The sequence below is a fragment of the Phalacrocorax aristotelis genome, chromosome 1, assembly GCF_949628215.1.
Source record: "Phalacrocorax aristotelis chromosome 1, bGulAri2.1, whole genome shotgun sequence".
In the NCBI taxonomy this organism is placed as follows: Eukaryota; Metazoa; Chordata; class Aves; order Suliformes; family Phalacrocoracidae; genus Phalacrocorax; species Phalacrocorax aristotelis.
In genome coordinates this window covers 117,707,919-117,728,254 of record NC_134276.1, presented here as the reverse complement: position 1 = coordinate 117,728,254, position 20,336 = coordinate 117,707,919, and the positions used below count along the sequence as shown (strand labels likewise).

Here is a 20,336-nt window from a genome sequence, read left to right as displayed (position 1 = left end):
TGAATCAGTTTTATATTCCAAACAATATCGGGTAGAGCAGGTTACAAAGCCAGACCTCTTTTGCTTTGTGCACATGGACTTTTCTCTTAGACCTTGTATCTCATGCATGTGCTGTGCTCTTCCTCAACGAAATTGTTTGGAGAGTTAGATACATATATTTGGTCGTGTGTAATGAGCTGAACCATCTGGTCCTTTCCACCTTTTTTTTGCCTTGTAGTAAATCATGGTAATGTAGCTCTTGTGATGGACTTTGAGTAAACCATTGCTAATCCTTGTTGATAAAATAGAAATACAACTTTGAGGTGATTTCCATACAAATAACGCTGTTTAAAGTGAAGGTTCAGGGGCAATGATGTTTTGCCGACTTCTGATGTGTAGGCATATGTGAAAATGAATTGCAGAAGAACCAATTGTAAAGTTACTCTGAAAGCAGGGTAGAATACAGCAAATCTAAAGAAAAGAGTAATGAAAAGTTTTATTTTCCAGAAAAAAAATTATAGCATCATAACTCCCCAAACTTGAATTTGTTACAGTATTTCTTCTAAAATGAATATTGTGTTAGAAAAAACATTTGCATCTATCTTTTAATTATTGCTTATCACTACATGTTTCGTGCATGTCCTTCAAGGTATGTGTGTGTCTGCTTTGCGACTAAACCTATTCTCATTGAATTAAATGGCCTGTGTTAACTTCTGTTGAAATCAATGGTGTGGAGAATTAATTCACCCCATTACAGAATCTGGTCTTTAGTGGGAAGAGAACCGGGTCATTTATTTACATTCACTTGTGTTTCTTCCTCCATTTGGATGTGATAAACCTGAATATAATCCTCTTGAGTGCTATCGGTTTGAATAGCTTTATGTTTTCTGACTGTAAAAACAGGGTAAGTTCTGCGAACAGTTTTCAAGGGATAGATGGAAATAATGAATGCACATCTAATGGCTAATTTGGTGCGATAACACTGCTTAATGGGATTAATTCCATGCTTGCATCTACAAAAAACTCCCAAAGGCACAAATGAGGCTACTGTAAGGCACCTCGAGGCAGTATGAGTCCCTAGTACTTTCCCTCTTCCCCTCTATCATATAAGGAATACACACTAAATCCAGATACAAATGAATTATGGATTAATCAAAGCTAATCTTAAAAAAAACCGTTTGTATTAAGGGAGAACAGTGTTTTGTTTTTATACAAGCTCGTGCGTTACCTGGGTAGCCCAGCTTTGTGTTACATATTTTAAGTAATACAACATACAATAAACAGTTCTGTGGCAAGAAGAAACTTTAATGGATGGAAGTAGAAGAAGGATTTTAATAGACAGTACATAGCAAAAGTAAATGTAATGCTAAGGATCCTTTTCACGTTTAGGAGAAAATATTTCCCGTGGGCATTTGATCATTTGCCAATGTTTCACTCCATCCAACAGTTCTGTAACTGCACTTTCCAGCATTGTGCTTTGAATAAAACTTACCTAAGCTCCCAGTGTTATGAAAAATGAAGCTCTTATAAATTTCCTTTGTGTTCTAACTCCATCTTGGCTGTACGTAGGAAGTGAACAAATGCTGTTTCCAGGCAGTCTTTCTATCTGTCTGCTCATCTTAGAGATTCCCGATAAGGATTTTTGTGGGGAGAAAGGGGGTGTTTAAAGTAAATAGAAATTGAAAATTTTCATCCATTTAAGAAGCAGCATTAAAGACCTTAAAAGAAACATGTTTTACGAGATTGACAAGCAATTAGATCAGTGCAGTGATAGTGCAATGCATAATTCTACACTTATAAAATTTGTTGGAGTGAGAAAAATCAGAGACAACATAATACCCCATCTTAGGTGGCTATTTCAGGTATGTGCTCTAAAACTCAAAGGTATGAACAAAATTGTTCTGTAAACTGTATCCAGTAAGTGGCTGAGAGCTACTTGTCTACAGTAAGTTGCAAGGAAAAAATACGAGGAATCTAAATGCTCTAGAAATAGCCATGATATTCCTGCAGGAAAACAAAATCCAGCTGTAAACAACAAAGGGGGATTTCTGTGTGGTGTTTCTGGAAAATCTTTTAATGAAAAATCCTGAAGAAAAACCTGCCGGGTAAATTCAGTGCTGTAGATTAAATTGGTTTCAATCGCTGATGGTAGCTCACCTTTCCAGGTTCCTTATACTGACTTATATGACCTAGACAGATCTTTTCAGAAAAGGGCCCCTCTGTTTCTACAAGCTTTACAAAGTGCGATGTACTCATACTAAACTTCACAAATAAGAAGGTTTAAGGCATGTTCAGAGACACCAGAATTTTTTTTTATAGTGTAGGAATAAAAACGGGGGGAGGAGAGGAAGCAGAGATTTGCATCTGGGGATATAAAACAGAGAATACAAATTAGGGTGATGAGTGATTTCAATAGCCTCCCCCATGCCGCCCCCCCCGGGTTTGTGCTGACTTTATTTGTCTATAATTCAACTTCATCTTGGTTTAATGCAAATACAGATCAACCTCTGAAATCCCATCTCTATCATCATATCATCATATGTGCTTGATGGTATAAAAAGAATAGATCCTGCAGTGTTCACTTTGGTGGACTGATGTCAAACTCCAGTACTCACTCTGGTGGATTGACCGTCGCTGTAGAATATTGCCTTTTTTTTCTTTACAAAAAAGATCTGCAAAAATCCTAGTGTGTTAATGGTCAAATACTTTATTCTTCTGCACCCCTAAAACCAGCACATTCATGAACTATATGAAATCTCAGGGTCTTTAGTGCACTCCTGGTCTCATCCCATCCTTTTTTCAGCATGCAGAACAAGAGCCGGTCACTTTCATTAAATGCTCGCAGGAATCAATGGAGATTTCCTGCATAGAGGGAGTGCAGAATTTGGTCTGTGCTTTTCAGACAACCTGACCCAGAGCATTGATATGGGTCACTAAAGCTTTGTGCAACGCTGTCTGTAATTATCGCTAGCAAATGAACTCTGAAGGTGAGCCTCCTTTTGAAAATTATTTTATGTTATTAATAGGACCGTGATGTAAGCTTAAATACAGAGTGATTGCCTGGACTGTCAACAATATAGTACACTGAAAAAATTAAAACTGCAAAAACTAAATGCTTTTCCAGAAAGCCTACAAGGCTGAGGATTTTCTGCTTCACCAAAAAAAAAAAAAAAAAAAGCAATTTTAATACCCGTATTACAAATCAACAACAGAAATTGTGATTATTTTTTTTCTGAACACCACACCATCATATTCTTAAATTTGGTGTTCTTACTAATTTTAAATAGCTTTGCTCAGAAGCTCTTGTATTCCCTTTCAGCACAGTTGTTATTACAACCAGTGAACAGTTGGAAAAAATATTGTTAATGCAATAGGAATTAACTACCAGAATAGATATTAGGCATGACTGGAGACTTTACTTAATATTTGCAAAAATAGCTCGATGGCTAGCAGATACTCTGTTAATTTGTTAGTGGTGATGTAGAGATATATTTTACTGTATACATTGAATACTGGAATTAACATGATAAATTTTAATATTAGTGGCATGCACTGCAGATATGGATAAAGCATGATTGTTTACTTTCATCTCAGTCACAAATACTGACATAGGAAGGCTTAAACTCTTACTGTAAATATACAGGAAATTTTCTTTGTGATGAGAGCTTGGGGTCCTTTTTCTTTCCTTGTTTTGCTTTTTCTACAAGTCTGTCTCTCCATAGAGAAGCAATTAAGAAGGTACTAACTCCTACTGTCTGAGATGTGAGAGCACTTCAATATTTTTGACATTTAAAATATTACTTCCGTTATTCTTATCTTATGGGTGGTAAAATAAAGGGCTTGTGTAAAGTCATTAATGATGAGGAATCCTTTCCTCCTATATCCCCTGGTCCCCACGGGAATGCATTGCTTTTTAACAGTCCTTAATTCCGTCAAAATCTGTGTATAGACTCTTCATATTTGCCATTTCCTACTTAAGTATGAAAAGGTATGTCTCCAAATACAGCCTTTTTTGTTTTTTCTTATCCTGTAATGCAATCTGAGATAAGGCTTTCTAAAATTGGGTGTAGTCCCTCAGGTGGCTTGTAATAAAATGTAGCGATGGAGGAGTGCCAGCCACAGTTATATCACAGGCCTCAGCAGTGAGGTATTAACGGGGACTTAAAGCCATGCCCCTGCACTTGCAGATCCGTGACTAATGCCTTTCTCTTTAGCAGTGTTTTAGTTTGCCATAAAATTCTAGCTGTATAGTTGCTACATGGTATGAAAATGTCAACGTTCCCAAATTAGAAGAAGAACATTTCAAAGTGGAAGAAGCAATTCCTTCTTTTCTCAAGGGGAATTCATGAAGGATCTGTGGAGTTAGGGTTTGTTCCGAGAGCCTTTGCTAAAGGGCTCCGCTGAGGACACAGGCAAGGTTTGTTGTGATATTTCCATTTTGTGATAGCGTTTCTGTTAGCTCTTTTTTATGAGGCCTGTGAAACGCTTCATGTTCAGAGTCTTGTTTTCAGAGTGGAATATTCCCCAATGGTGGTATTATTATTGCTAAGCTTTGGTGAGCAATGCTGCAGAAAGAATACGCAGGGAATTAATATTAAACCAAACCCTTAATCAACCTTTCTCTTCACTCAGTACATCACTGCCATTGCATGGGTATTTTTTTGTCTGTGTATCTCCTAGCAGAGGCAGGACGTGACATGCATGGTTCTCTATTAAGTGGGTCAGTAGCAGGGAACTGAAGGCCTGCTCTGAAACTGCTCTCTCCCCAATGTGCGTAGCTACTACAACATATGGAGCCTTGGCCGTTGGGGCCCATATAACCTTTTTCCTGCCTGATAACCTGAGGTTGCCACTGCCTCTGTAAGATGATTTAACTGTTTCTCTGCTTGACACCAAGCTTCACTAGTAATTTCTTCACCCTCAGAGCCTTCTTGCAAATGGATATCCATACAGGGACCGCAATGAAAAGATCTAGAGACTTTGAAAGTCTTATAACAGCCTGCTCCCAGTTGTCCTGCTGGATGAGCTGAAGTAAATCTTTGAACCTTTCCACAGCTTTGCATATGTCTACCTTCCGTATGATCCAGCCATGATATTTATCTGCTGAAAAATGTTATATGAAGAATGTGTTGGTAGTCTTGGATGAAAGCCACCTGGGTCTTGCAAAATGTTGCTATAGGCTTAACCTAAAAAAGTGGATGGCTTTCATTACTGAGGGTATGGTGCCCTTCCTGATACTGGCTCTTTCGGCTTGGGTTAGATCTGGTGCTGTCAGTGAGCTTAGGTGGAAACTGACCCTGGAGAAAGGAAAGGAAAACTGGTTTCATTTTCATCCTAGTAGGATTAACTGTGATGAGTGTACGGTCATGGCTTTGACCATACATCAAGGACAGCTGTAATTGTCACAGCTTTGGTCCATATTGCTGCAACGCAAGGAATTGCTCATGGGCTGATGTATGCCTGTAAATAGCCTTGTAGCTGCAATTCTTCCTCTGGCACCCTCACCCTTACCTTGCATTGTTGTGATGGAAAAGTTTCCTCCTTTTCTTTTCTGCTTTCAGCTTATCAAGAGAGTTGCAGTTGAGCTCAATCTGAGACAAGAGACAAACAGCCCTGTTAAGTCTCTCGCTGGGCTTGTGCATCTCTACCCTTAGTTTGGCATGAGCTGTGAAATCAGAGTAGTCCCTCCCTGCACTAACATTGAGACTAGAAGAAAACACACTGATAAGTATGTGCTTGCTGACTGACTCTGAATATTTTGTGCTTATATATATCTATTACTTTCTTATCCAGCTAGTAGAAAGCCATTTCACACCAATAGTGATAGTCAGCACAAGCTTAATGACTTTTGGAAGTCTGAAACTAGGATAAAAGAGAGTGGGGGGTGCCTTATAAATCTCCCAGTTAGGAACTGTTCTTCATGTTACCAGCATATTTGATTACTGGAGCCATAGGCAGTGAGCTAGCTGCAAACTGCTTAGCATAACCATGCTTCCACTACTTTTTGTAAAGTCCAGCTTAAATGTACTAATTTAAAGTGCTAGGAAAATGTCTGCCATATCTGTGAGGTGCTCACTAAACAGAGAAACACATCTGATTGCGATCAACAGCATCTTGCATCTGACATAGCATGTCTTTCTTCCGCCTTGCAGCATGTAGTCTCTTTGGGATTCCTGGTGAGCTGAGATGTGTAGACTGAATTCTTCTAAGTAGTCCTCCATCATGCGCATTGGGTTGTAGAAGCTAAACATGAAAACACCACCTAATAGTAAATTAGTCTGGGATGAATTACTGCTGTGGGATGCACAGACAGAATCGGTAGTGGAAAGGAAAGGGGTAAGTGCCCTAGAAACAGCCATTTGAATAATAAGTCTTGCCTCTTGGGACACTTAACACCAGACTGGATTAGACGATAGAAAATTTACAGCAGGGAACATCTTTTGCATTAACTAGATTAATCTTCTGCTATCCCTGATGAAGATGGGTCTAGTAAAAGAACATTTGTCTAATTTAAAAACCTACAAAATCTTCTACAAAAGTTGAACGAGTTGCACGGCTTGCACCTGTCACTTGAGCTTGTTGGATATCCAGGTTTTGCAATCGCCCTGCGCGTGGCTTGCTGTCTCTAGGAGGCAACATTAAGTTTGCTTCAGGAAAGCCCTTTGCGCCAAGTTCTTGCAAAACTGAGAAGTGAAAGCAGTTGCTTTTTCTGAAAATGACTGACTGTTTTGATGAAGCGAGGAGTCCCCTTCCAGAGATGAGCAAGGCACTCCCCCCCGTTCTGTTTCTGATGAGGCTCTGGAATAATTTGGAGGGCGAAAGATTGCCTTATTTAATGATATGTTCAATGTTAAACTTCTTCACCTTCAAACAGGAAAGGTAGACCATACATTGTTGTTTTCTGCACACACTGGGTCCTCTTTCCACAAATCCGACAGCGGCTGGAGATTTTCCTACCTTGCTCCTGTTACAGTACACCGGATTTTTTTATTTAAGTCTATGATTTGCTAGAAAATGTTTGGCCTTTCGTGGTATTGTAATCTTTTCCTTCTTTTGAATCTATTTCTTCCCAAATAAATGAGAAGGAAACTTGCATTATTTGAACTTTGAGATAGTGCCTCCGTGGAAGAGATCCTAGAAGGACTAGGAAGGGCTCACAAGGATCCTAATGCACCTTAACTTGACCTCATGTTTCCATGGTACTAACATCCTTTGGCATAAAAAAGTGGAAGTTAATGACTTGAAAAAGTTTCTTTTTTCAAATGTAATTATTCTGGTTGCTAACGTCTGGTATTGTAACCTGAATCCTGATCATATCAGCAGTTTGTTCCTTGGCTTTAAAGCTGAGGACAACAGCAAACCGTAATGTTGAACTTCATGGGGAGGAGCTGTGCTTTAGGCCATGTTGTGTTTCATAAATATGTGATGGTGTATTGATGACAAATAAAAGAGTCTTCCTCAGCACTAAAGGAACTGGTGGTGAAGAAAAAAAATAAACAGTAATGTAATCTGCTTTTGATTTTTTTTTCCAAGGCAAGTGTCTGATATGAAAAGACAAACCTGGATTTTTTTCAGGCAGCAAGCTCAATGTGTCTTCCTGTGTTAAAAGCCCGCTGGCTTTCCTTGGGTGTCTTGGTTTTGCAGATATGGTAGTAGGGAATTTTTATGTTGAAAGTGTTACCTGGCCCTCTAATCTTAATGCAATTTATCAATCATGTCCTCAGTCATATTGATAATCAGGAGTATCTGTAGTCTCTGCATAAAGGGAGAAGCCCCCTGACTTCACATACTTGGCTTGATGCAAGGGACACCTTGCACTTCACTCATTTCTGTTAACTGGCTGCAGTGCACATCAGACCTGTTAATACACCATGGCTGGTGTAATCCAGGCCTTTTTTTCCCCTCACTTGATTTTGCTTAGATTTTTTCATCAACGTACCCACACAGTGGCATGGAGGAGCCTCTTCCTTCTGCAAGGGAAGGAGGGTTTGACCTCTGCTTTTTCAGTCTTGGAGTATCCCAGGTTTGTTTATTATTTATATCTAGGAGTAAAAAACATAAGAATATGTAAATAAATAAAACCCAGGATAGATATGTTCTTTATCAACAGGATTATATTTCATAATTTTAGGTGGCTAGCTTTTAGGCATTTATTCTGGGCTGTCTCTTCAGATGCAAGCCTGTATACTGTTGAAGTGAAGCACCCTGTGGGGTGCTCATCTCTCCTCCCTTTCTTCCCTGAGCCCAGGCAGCTGCCTTGGGTTCAGCATCTTGCCTTCAGGCAGCGGCAGCAAGGTAAGATCCATAACACCAACCCTCTCCCTGCATTTGACCTCCGTAGAGAAAATCTGGTGGGTGCCTGGTGTGCGGTGTGGTGGTGGTGGCACCCGCAGCTGTGAAAGTCTGTCCCCGTGGGAGGCAGTCTGGAAACAAACCCTCAGCAAGAGGTTTTTGGAAGGTAATGGGTAGAAGTGAGGTGAATTGCAGGCAGCAACCATGAGTCCCTCAGATCACTGCTGGTGGAGGATGATGGCATCTGAGAAATGCTGCCTGCTTCGCCCCGGCGTGTAGCTGTGGCAGCTCTTGGTTGTTGGGAGAAGGCACTTGAGTTCTGCCTTTGAAAGCCTTTGTATGTAACTGCAGTTGCATCAATAAATCTCTTGTGCTGGGATTGGTTTTCATGAGCTTCACTGAGAAACTCAGTTTTAGGGAAGATAAAACTCTTCATTTGTAACCCGGTTACTGAATTTTGGTAACCCCTAAGAATAAAACCCTTAAATGAATCACTTAATGAGGGCCATGGGAGAGAGAAAATTTTATGGTGGGCAGATTTCATCTGAATTTACAAGTAGTTCAGCTTTTACAGTCTGTATTTCTTAAACTATTACCAGGAATCATGGTCTAACTGAATCCAGATGCACACTAAAAATGTCAGAGTGGGAAAATCCTATTTAAAAAAAAAAAACGCCCTGGTATGTTTCAAGGGTCCGGAACATGTTTCAGTGATTCACTTCAGCAGATCCCCCATGGGAGTGGCTGCACTGAGCCAGCAGCAGGGACCAGCCCCGTGGACCGGGCCCTGGGCAGCCTCAGGGTGCAGCATCGTCTGATCGTGCTGTGTTTTGGAGTGGGGCAGATGTGTCTCGACATGGGTTTTGGGGCTCCCCGACTGTCTCCAAGCCTGGAGCAGGGGAGCAGCGGGTGGCACGGTGAGGCAGTGGGTGGGCAGGTGGCTGGAGATAAACCCGTGACCACGTGAGGGGAAGCTGGCACCGGGCCTGAGCAAGGGGGTGGAAACTGATTGCCGAAACCATACCACACCGGGCGGACTACCACACAGCACGTTCAAGGCGGGTGCTCGGGTTTCCTCTCCTTTGGCTACCAGCGTGGCTGTTGGTCTGTTGCTACAGGCTTTTTTTCTCACTTGCTTGTCACTGGCAGTTGGTGTGATTTGCCTTTTTTCTCCCCGTTTTCGCTCACAACTTTAAAAAGTAAAAGGCTGCAGGGAGTTGTTGTGTGAAGTTGAGTGTGAAGCAGGACAAAGGAGGTGTGCGAGCCCGGGGTCCGGGTGTGAGTGTGTGTGGACCTGCAGCGGCATGAGAGAGTGCCCGGGCATAGATGAGGGCAGGGCTGCATCGCTGGATGGGAGGAGAGAAGAGGAGAACAAAAGTCGGGGTTCTGGAAGGAGGAGGTACTGAAAAGAAACTTCGTGGTGGCAGAAGTGCAGCTTGGCAAAGAGTCCCAAATGTGGTGGCAGGCAGGTTTGGGATTGAGAAAGGCTGGCAACCTTGTCATGAAATGCAGCAAAGCTCCCCTTTTTGACTCCGTCTCCTTTCCTGCCACCTCATCTGCTATGGCTCTGCCAGTCCTTACTCAGCCTGTGTCAGCTCCTTGTACAAAGCTTTCCATTGCTTCTTCTGTACAAAATTCCTAAAAAGAAAGTAGTTACCTAATGCTGTAAGTTGCATAGCTGTTTCCTGGTTTTCCTTAACATCCTGGTGGTCTATGAGTAAATGTCATCCCTGCTGTGCAATAGGAGATATAATTGTGCAGCTGCTTGCATAGGACCATGTGGTGAGCAAGAGTAAGTGCAAACTTTCTAATTTTTATTCCTTCCGAGCCTGCTTCCCTCCCGAGCAAGAGCACCACTTTGACCTCATCCTTAAGCCTTTGTGTATTTGTGTACCTAGATGTCGACTTGTGACTTGACTCCTTTTTGATGCCTGGAGAGAGAGATGCTGTTTGTCTGAGCCATGTTTCAGCAGTAAGCTTGACATATTTACCGTGCAACGTAACTGTATTTCCCACTGGCCTGTGACTTGACGTTAGCTGTGCCACGTGTCTGTACTTTGGACATCTTGCTTTAAAACCCTGCTGTACTTTACTGACATTTGTCTGGTAAAACAAAAGTCTAAGAATATCAAAAAGATGCTGTGCAACTCACAGTAGGCACTGGGTAATCTGTAAGGTTAACAGAGTGGGAATTGTCAGTGAAATGTTTATTATTTGTGCTTTGCTCTCTGTGAGGCAGCTGAGTGTGACTGCTCCCTCAAGCCTGGCAGGCTTGGCTCTGCCCAGCTCCCATCATCAGCCCATGCACTGCAGCAGTGCGAGCTTGGCCTCAGCCTCTCAAACCATGGCTCAGGGCTGACGAGGGGCAGAGAGTACATTTTGGTGGTGCCTAAGGAACTGGCCTTCTGTTTGTGCATGTTGTGCAAATATTGCAGGGGCAGTAACCCCTCCTCTAGCGATCTAAAAACCTAAATTGATCCTGTTCACATGGATGGATGCTAACTGTTTGAACTGCTACTTGTTCGTTATGCTTCGTATCTCTTTGACCTTTGTTTCAATAGGCTTTGTATCTTCTGTCTTTTTCTCTCACTTTCTAATCTGAAAAGCTGTTGCAAAGGTTATTATTTAGAAAGTGCTTTGTACCTTGTTCTAATTTTTTTTAAGAATATAGTAATCAAACATATTAAGGAAGGAAAAGGCGTGAACTAATTCATTTTCTTGGTGTGTTTCTAAACATTGGACTTTATCATTGTCTCAATACATACTTTTCCAGGAACCATCAGAGCCAGACTGTGTCAAGCAGGATTTCCCTCACTGAGAGGTTTAATCCATTACCTGGGGTGCTGGAGGCCAGGCTGCCCCAGATAAGCACTGTGTAGGTGCTTGGGCGGCTCTGCAGAGTCAGCCAAAGTTGACCACAGCTGACACGGAGCTACAGCTAAGTCCTCTGCGGTCTTGACTTCTCCTCCATAGTCCTCTATGTCTCCTGCTCAAGGTTCTCCTGGTCTGGGGAGTTTATTAGTACTGGAGAAATACTGGACTTGAGATGACAGTGGGAACGTGCCCTGCTTTGGTATAGCTTTGGTACAGGAACAGGGGAGTCGGGGCCAGGATCCCCAAAGCCTTCTTCAGCAGCATCTGAGATACCCCAGGCTTCCTGGCTCTGGTTGGCTCTGTGCTGGGCAGCTCGCCTGCCTGAACTTGTATTTATGCTCTGGGCGCAGCGCTGGAAAACCCTGGGCCACTTGAGGACACATCCAGCTTGAGGCTGGGGTACGCAGGGACAGGCTGCTACATTGCGTGAAAGTGGCTGAATTACTGCTAAAAACAAATTGCCTCTGGATGCTGTACAGCTGTATTCCCCGATGCTGCATTTTAGCTAGCAAGTCTAATGCGATTCAAGCTGGTTTTGTGTTGATCCAGCTCTGGTGTAAAATACTGTCCTGTGACTGTTTAGAAGAAAAACTCTAGGAAGCTAATCTCAACTTGTCTGTTGGTTTAATATACAATGTCGGGCAAATAACTTAATCTCTCTGTCGCCTTTTACCCTATGTATATGGGGTTTTATAATCCCGAAAAAACGTGGTGAAGTTTATTGTTTATAAAGTGCTTTGAACCTTATTTTAAAATAATAGAAATCAGAGGGGAAGAAGGAAACCCACCTAGGATCTTAATTTATGGGTTTGTTTCTAAACACATGATTTAAAAAAAAAAGAATGAGGACTCATAGTTCAGACAGGCAAACAAATCTACTGTTTGGAAATTATTTTTTTGTTGTTGATTTTCTGGCTGTGTTAGGCTCTCAGTGGGAACAATGATTGTATCATCATCTGCCTGAGAGTTTACAATTACATTACCAAGCATCCAGGAACAGCTTTTCAGTCACGCTTTATACAAACTGCACACTTGAGCAGTGCGATAGGCTGTCATCATTAACTTTATTTCTGCGAAGGGGACTTCCTCCCGGTGGTGAGTGCTTACTGCCTGAATGTCATCTGCAAGTTTCTTCTAATGAAATTATCAGCATGGCCCAATGGGCCTGGGAGAAATCCCGGCGTGCAGAATGGTCCCGCTCTCAGCACTGGAGTTACTCAGCACCCTGAAGTGCTGCACTGAGTGGTTCAACTGCCCTCCATCACATGTGGTTAATAAGAATTGCCATACTTTGTTCACCTTAGGAAGGAGATGAATCATACCAAATCTTTTCAATTTATCTTCATTGAAGGACTTCACAGGCTCTTGATCATTCCTGTCTTTCTCTTTTGAACTCCCTCCAATTCTTTGTACAAAGCACATCTCAGATTCATTTTTAAGTCTTTTTTTTTTTTCTTAAACTGTGCAATACAGCTTTTCCTTTGGGGACGGACCTGGAGCTGCATATTGGATCTATGGTTACTTAGGCTTCCCGACTTGAATTGCTTTGATTTTATTTTTTTTTTAGCTACATTTGTGAACTTACCAACAATATTACTGTGCCCTGCTTGATGCAGTCAGGGTATAAACTAGGAAATTATCATCAACGTCTTCTGAGTAATGGTTTTATTGAGCTCTCAATTAGTAGATTTTTCTCCCTCAGAAGAGTTCTAGCACTTCTTTTAAAAACAAAAAATAAAAATCTTATGGGGGTGATCCATCCAACAAGAGGCAGCCTGTTGAGGTTTCCCTGCAGGGAATTCAGGTTTAAAACCTTCCTTTCAAACCTAAAGCACATCAGGGTGCCTCATGGGTGTCTTATGGACATGTCCTGACATCTGGGGTTAAAAGTCTGTCCCTCCTGCCCATAGTTCCCTTCTCATGATTAAGGGTCTCCAACATCCCCAAACTGGGAGCCCCAGAGAACCCTCACAGAGAAGACACTGCAGCTTTACAGTTACAATATATAAGCTGGGATATGGGAAATGCATCTTCAAAGTCCTCTTCTGAATAGGGTAAAGCAGCGATTTCAGCCTGGATCTCCAGCTGACTACGGTGGTGTCAGTCTTCCTTTACATTTAATACAAAACTTTGTCCTAATAAACCCTTCCCTGAAGTTTTGCCCAAAGAGCTGTATTTTCACACACACACACACATGTTTTAGTTGCTGAAGGAATCCTGAACCACGCCTGGTAATGAATCCCTGCAGGAGATGTTGCTGGGTTTTGCCAGAAAACAAATGCTCAGTGTGAGACTTTCTCGCAGTAACTGCGGTGGTAGCGACCCTTGGTTATCTCCATGCAGATCCTGTGCTTGCTCCCTGACCCGCGCCTGCGAGCTGCAGGGAGCAGAGCCTGGACTCTGAGGGTGGGAAACTCCGAGTAAAATGTCCTGTATTGGTTGAGGGAGGTGGCAAACATTTCCATCCTTGGAGCTACTCTAACTCAGCTGGCTGAGGTCCTGGACAGCCTGGTCTAACTGATCCTGTTTAAAGAGAGGGTTGGACCTGCAGTGGTCCCTTCCAACCTAATTAATCCTATGATTCTTATTCAGATTTCCATCTCTTTTGCAAATGGACAGACTTGTTCTCATACTGGCTATCTTTTAACGAAGCACCATGCAGCACTACCGCTTTTATGCCATCAAGCACACAGTGATACAAATGGCCTTGTTTGTTAACGTATCTGATGTTCCTCTACAGATGCTGTACCAATTCTTGGACTGACAGACCCAAGACTCTGTTACTTACTGGATGGATTCCTCTTCATTTACGCAGTTGTCATGACAGCCCTTTTTGTGAAAGCGAAGGTCAGTCTACCCAAACACCGACGCATTTGGCTTTGGTGGTGCAAACAAGTTGGGCTTAGCTGGAAAGTGGGGGTAGAAAGGAAGCATGTCTCTTAGAAAAATAATTTTTTTTTTTAACTTTCCTCCTTTTCTGGTGCCAACCTGAGTGATTTCTGAGGGCTACTGAATGGAGGGGAAGAGAGTATGTGGGAGTACTTTGATGCTACAGTTATGGATGCAGTCAGAGATTCTGATTATTGTAGCTGAAAATGCCTGATCAACATGATGTGGTTTCTTCTGCTTCTTTGTCATTGGAAAGAGAGGAGGGGATATACCAAAAATTCAGGATAAATGCCAAGCTTGCGAAGGATGTATTAGAATGTCTGTCTCAAGAAGCCAGACATCTTTGACATTATAAGTGTGATGATGCAAATGATATAACCCCAACAACCACAGCAGAGGAGTCGGGGGATGGGACGGACACAACTTGCTGGGCTGTTGTTACCATCCAGCAGCTCTTCAGCATCTAGGGAGACACTTAGCGGCTTTAGTGCATTTCCACAGAAGAAGATAATCTAATGGGATGGAGGCATGTACGTTTCCAGACATGCACACGCTCTGAGAGCTCTGCTAATCATAGGAGAGGAGCTGTCTGCCTCTCCCCAGCACAGGGCACTCCAGTGCAATGGTGCTTTCAGCCAAGTCTAAGCAGGCAAAAAAGTGTCTTGGCCACTGTCTGCACATCTGGCTCAGCCTCCTCCAGAAGCAAAGGCTTGCTGCGCTTGGGATCTCGGCTTGCGTCTTGCCAGGTCGTGGCTGAGATCACCAGCAGGAGCCCTGACAGGGTGATGCTGTGCTGGTTCCCCACCGGCTCTTCAGTGGGATCGTTTCCCAGGACTGCAAAGCCACTGCTTGAACCCAGAGGGAGGGGAAGGGATGTTTGGAGGAAATGAGCAGGACTCAGTAACAGGGAAGGAGAAACTTTTTTTGTTGCCAGTGTAAATCCTGACTGCAGATGAAAGTGCTGCTTTGGGACTGGAGGTCTTTTTGAGGCTGCTAGAGGGACGAGCTGCTGGGGCACGCAAAGCGCGCGCTGTACCTGCTGGCAGGAGCTGTGCAGCTCGCCCGGTGCAGGGCGAGAGTGCAATAGTTAAAGAGGGCTCAGCAAAGCATCCAAGGAGGAGCGTGAACCTGGCACAGGGAGCTGCTGCTGTTGCAGTGCACTCGCCAGCCGCTCTTCCTCCCCGACCCAGAGCGTGTCTTAAACGTGCTGCTGTGGGGGCAGAAACTTCTGCAGTTTCGCCCGCTGGGGCTCCCTGCAGGGGCAGAGGTGGAGCTGGAAATGGCTCCTGGCTGGAGGCGGTAGCCTTCACCTTTAGGTCTGGGAGCACTCGCTGGCCTCTTGGTGTGCCTAGCTGTTTGCTGTTAGCATGTGTAGTGTTCAGCTGAAGCAAGAAAGCTGCTGCATGAGGGAAGGCAGCAGAAGGAAGGGGAAAGTCATGCCTGTGGTTACACTGGAGACCCACAGCTGAAAGCAGCAGAGATGCTGCAGCTGACCCACCACCATAAAGCACCAAGAAGCTGGTGGGGCATTTTCCAAGAAGCCTCTGTCTTGTCCCAAACCTAGGACTTCTTTACAAATCTTCCAAGCTGTGTCATTGCTCTAACCTCACCTCCTGGCCGAAGGAATTGCTTGTGGAGGCTTTTGCCAAGGGCAAAGCTTTCTATTTCTGGACCACATGGACGACGCACATGAACATTAAGTTCTGTTAAAAGAAACATGGGTTAGATGCTTATTAAATTACTGGCCCCAGAAAAGGTTCAGTGGCGATAAGGGCACTTTCATGGGGAACATGGCAGGGTAGGTAACTTGTAATTACTACAAATATGATTTTAAAAAACAAAGTCAAGTTTATCTAACGCCTAAAAAAACCCCCCATTTAGAAAGTTGCTTTTAATAAAGATTTTAACATACATATAATACTGTCATGGTTTTATCTGGGATAGAGTTAATTTTCTTCACTGTAGCTGGTACAGGGCTGTGCTTTGGACTTAAGAAAGTTAAATCTTGAGTGTAGTTTGACACTGTTTTTGAAACAGTGGAACACAAAGTAGCTACTCTCACTGGCCTAAACCAGCCCTTTTTTTCTTAAAGTTTGGCTCAGAAATTAACTGCTTATAAATAGTGTGAGGAGCAGAGCCAAAGACTAGCTACAGAAGAGAAATCCTTTACCTACTTGTTGGTTGCCACTTATGCCAACTTACCATGGTAGCACTGCAGCCCCACAAGCCAGGTGCCGATCCCCTGTGCCCTCCGAAGCTGAGAACAGCCAGGAACTTTGCAGGCAGCACTTTTGCTGGAGGACTGGGGTCTTGGGGCATGCTTTTGATTGTTAGCAGCCCCAGACACCCAGTTTTTTCTTAACACAGGCTGCAATTATGATTTCATAGACTGATGGAGCTACTTCCAAAAGCACAAGCTTATGATATGAACAGAATAGGAAGGCAAAACTGGTGGCGGTGGTGGGAAAGCCTAGGTGCTTTGCGTAGTAGTGAACTGGTGTTTCGTACAAGTAAAATGGCCTCACTCCTGAGAGTAACCTGGCGTGCGGATAGAAGTGCCAGTGCAGCAGTGCCTTCTTTTGCCTGTAGCCCCATCAATGCCTCAGGTTCGTTGCTTACGGGTTGCCCTGTTCCTGATGAGAGTAAGTTCTAGGAGAGAGTGAATGAAAGGACTGAACAGAGCCACTATCTCTCTGCTCATGGTACGGTCTCTCTTCCAGCTTAGCCAAGCCCCTGAACCACAGCTGCCACCAGGCCAGGATGATGTGTATAATGTAAGTAACTACTGTTTTTCTGTTTGTTTGTTTTCATATCTGCTACCCAGACAGACCTTTTTAGGTACTTTTAGATAGAGACTTGCCTGTGGATCAGAAAAACTTGATGACCCAGCTACTGAAAGAAATATATCTAAGCATGCAGCAAAGCAGCTGTAAGGAGGAAAAATAAAACCTGACAAGGGCAGCTTCTATTGTCGCTTGGCTGGCTGCCTACTAGATCGCTACATGGGCTGTAGGTTCCTGATTTGATCCACTGAGCTGAAGGTATACCAGGAACCCAGACCATTTCAGAGGCAGTGCTGCACCATGTAACATGCCTGCAGGAGCTCTGCGTGTGCGTGCGTGCGTGCGCAACCACCAGGCTGTTACATCTAACATGCGGACCCCACTGTTGTGCTCAGCCCTCTGCAGTTGGCTTGCAGCTCTCGCCCTTCCTCTGACAACTTGCAGGCACGCCGCCACCCGTGTTATTGGTGTTATTTGATGTGGGCTGCAGAAAGGGCAAATGCCCGGGGCTGCAGCATCGCTGACTTTGTGCGACTGTAGCTCTTATATCATTGAGTGTGTGGAGCCTGAGTCATCGCAGCTCAGCTGTCTCTGTCCCTGAGCTTTCCTGTTGCCCCGCAGAGTGAGACCTGTTGTACCAGGTCATACTAGTGGCGTACCTCATCCGCTGTGCCCGGATCATAGCCAGCACCAGATGGCTCTTCAGGCAGTGAAAGAGGAGAGAGACAAGATCCTGCCTGATCTTCCTAGCTAAATTGCTCACTCATAGCAGCATTAAACTCTGGCTATTTTTGCTATGTCTAGTCTTTTGATTTTAATTTTTTTCTCTCATGCTTTTGACCATAGCCACATCCTGTGATGTTTAACTGTGTAAAGTAGGAACACCAATGCATTTTTCTTCAGTTTAAGAAATGTTGCCTGTCACCTTTTCAGTAGCACTCTGTCAGCTGTGTTATTCTGACCTGAAATTTCTCCTTTGCCCTCTGCCAAGGTAACCTTTCCCAGATATGAAATGTGTTGCCTGTAGAATTTCTATGGCCACTTGATGCAAATTTAGTCAGGCTGTTCTGCAAGAAAAACCAAGTTTGTGGATCTTCACCCAAGAGCAGGAGAGAAAGCATGAAAGTCAGAGTCCCTTCCACTCGCATGCTCTCATTTTCAGCTCATTTCTACTTAAGAAAGATTCTGGATGCAATGGCCCCAGTTTTGTGCTGCACAAACCACTTGTTGTTTCCATGGCTTAATCATAGCCACTTTTGTTGACAGTTGCATTAAGGCATAAAAGAATTTCTAGCTCTGTCGTAATACTCATGAAGTTGGACAACAAACTGGGTTTCCTTTCTTTTCCTGCATTAGGTCAAGATCTATTTTTCTCATGATCGTAATGTACGTCTCTGCTTCTTGCTTTTTAATTCCAGAAACTGTCCCGTGGACACAGAGATGACTATGATGTTCTGGGGGCAAAGCGAGGTGCAGACCCTGAGCTGGGTGGGAGACCCCAGGTAACTTCCTCCTACACATGCACTTTTTTTCTTTTAATCTGGTTCCTTCCTTCTCATGTCTAACCGCTGGTTAGACATGCAGACATTCATCACGCGATTGCTAAGCACCAGTGCCTTACTGGAGAGGGAACGGCAAAATCTGTGTAGTAACTCAGGCGGCTGGCAGCGTGGCGGGGACAAGAGTAAACCTTCCTCCCCCTCCACTTTGATCTTTGCCCCTCGTACCCCCCTGTCACTTTGCTGAGAGCGTGCAGCCACCCAGAATAGGAAGTGACACCCAGCCTCGGAGCGGATGTGGAGCAGGCGAGGCAGGAGTGGGTGTTTCACGAGAGCTCGCTGCACGTGATGCCGCCAAACAAGTGCCAACAAAGTAAAGCAGCAGCCAAAACAACTGTTTCTGCTGCAGAGCCCAACAGTTTCAAAGGAAAAGGGAGGGGAAACCTTCTGCATCAGCATGTAGGGCTTGCCTGCAGGTGACAGCTGTAGGTATTGAGCAGAGAAGAGCTAAATTCCATCAATTATTAAAATGAAATTAGCTTGCCAGAGAACAAGTTTTCTTAACAAAGCCTTATGGGATGGAGGCAAGATGGGCTGTGATGGTTACGTTGCGTCTGTGGAGCTCTAGCTGTGCCTTAGAGCAAATGCACAGGCACATGCGAGGTGGTGGGGGATGCTGGTAATGCAACTCATGGACAACTTCTTTTGTTTTACAGCAGAGAAGAAAGAACCCTCAGGACACCGTCTACTCTGTGAGTATAGAGAGCTAGAGGAAGAGGAGAGGGAGGGATTCCATTTCTATTCCATGGAAGACTTCCCCCCCATCCCCTTTTTGTTAGAAAATTTCTGTTCCCTTCTCCGTGATAGAAAAACATTGCCAGATTGGGAAAAGAATTTGGATCAAAATACCTGCTGATCCCTTTATGTTAGCCATTAGTGCCTACCAACCTTCATCCCGTGTAACTGATGCTGCAGCATTTTATGTCTCTGTTCTCCAACCTCCCTGACTGCCCTCTGACAACGGCCAAATGCCAGGGCATCTAAGAGTGGCTGCTTAGGAGCCTCTTGATTTAGTTGATTTGACTCTGGCTAAACGTGGTGGTCTGTGCGCCAAAGGATGGATACATGAATGATGAAGCTCATGTCTTAACTCAGCTTTTTCTGGGTGTTCAGTGCTTGCTGAGAAATGAGCTTTGTTTCCAAGACTGGGCTTCATCGTTATTGAATCAGATGCTCTGATCACAACTGGTCATAAGCGTTTGGGAACTGCTTCCCTGGGTAGAAGGATGAGCTCCTTTTTCTTAACCTTCACCCTGCAGTGTTAGACTTCCCTCTTCTCTGGCCCTGAGCTGCGTTTTCGGGTTTGTCTCCTGAACAAATGCTGCTGAAAGCTTTTCTTTGGAGAGCTTTGATTGTAGTACCTGGTGCCAGTCCAGATAAATGACTTGGCTGAGGGTAGAGTTAAATTAATTGAAATGTTTGGAGATGAGGTGGTATTGCTATGCTAAGCAGATTTGGTCATCTACTTAAATGCACATCGGTCGGGTCCCACCACTATCCCTTATTCTCTGGACTATATTGAAGCTGTGAAGGTGAGGTAGCCCCAGAAGCAGAGGCTTAGAGTGCAGTCACCCAGGGGCTGGCTTGGCTTTTCTAGTAACACACTGACTCTTTCCCCCTCTCTGCCTGCAGTCACTGCAGAAGGACAAGATGGGCGATGCATACAGTGAAATCGGAATGAAGGGAGAGGTGAGTCCTGCTTTCCTTCCTGGTGAAAGCCTGAGATGAAAAATTCTTTGTTGGCACTCCCTTACAGAGCCGTAGCCCCGGCTGCCTGTAGCTGCCTTGCAGAAGGAAGTCCCTGTGTTGCACAGCACCTACAGGCACAGCTGAGAGCTGGTACCTATTTCCTGTAGAAACTGGTGTATTTGGTGCAGCAGTAAGACAGACGTGTAGCAACAGAAGCCATGAAACAAGGTGGAGATCAGGCAGTAAGCTTTGTCCCATCAGTATTAGAAAT

General features: G+C 43.9%; 1 protein-coding gene across 2 annotated transcripts in view; it reads left to right on the top strand.

Moving 5' to 3' along the window:
• The window catches only part of CD247 (CD247 molecule), a 57,503-nt gene that overhangs the window by 32,503 nt on the left and 4,664 nt on the right, over positions 1 to 20,336 (top strand). For both annotated transcript variants that reach the window (XM_075103091.1, XM_075103083.1), the window contains exons 2-6: positions 13,886 to 13,992; positions 16,755 to 16,808; positions 18,236 to 18,319; positions 19,033 to 19,068; positions 20,009 to 20,065. In XM_075103091.1, coding sequence (XP_074959192.1) covers positions 13,886 to 13,992; positions 16,755 to 16,808; positions 18,236 to 18,319; positions 19,033 to 19,068; positions 20,009 to 20,065 — 338 coding nt within the window. The remainder of the gene's footprint in view (positions 1 to 13,885; positions 13,993 to 16,754; positions 16,809 to 18,235; positions 18,320 to 19,032; positions 19,069 to 20,008; positions 20,066 to 20,336) is intronic.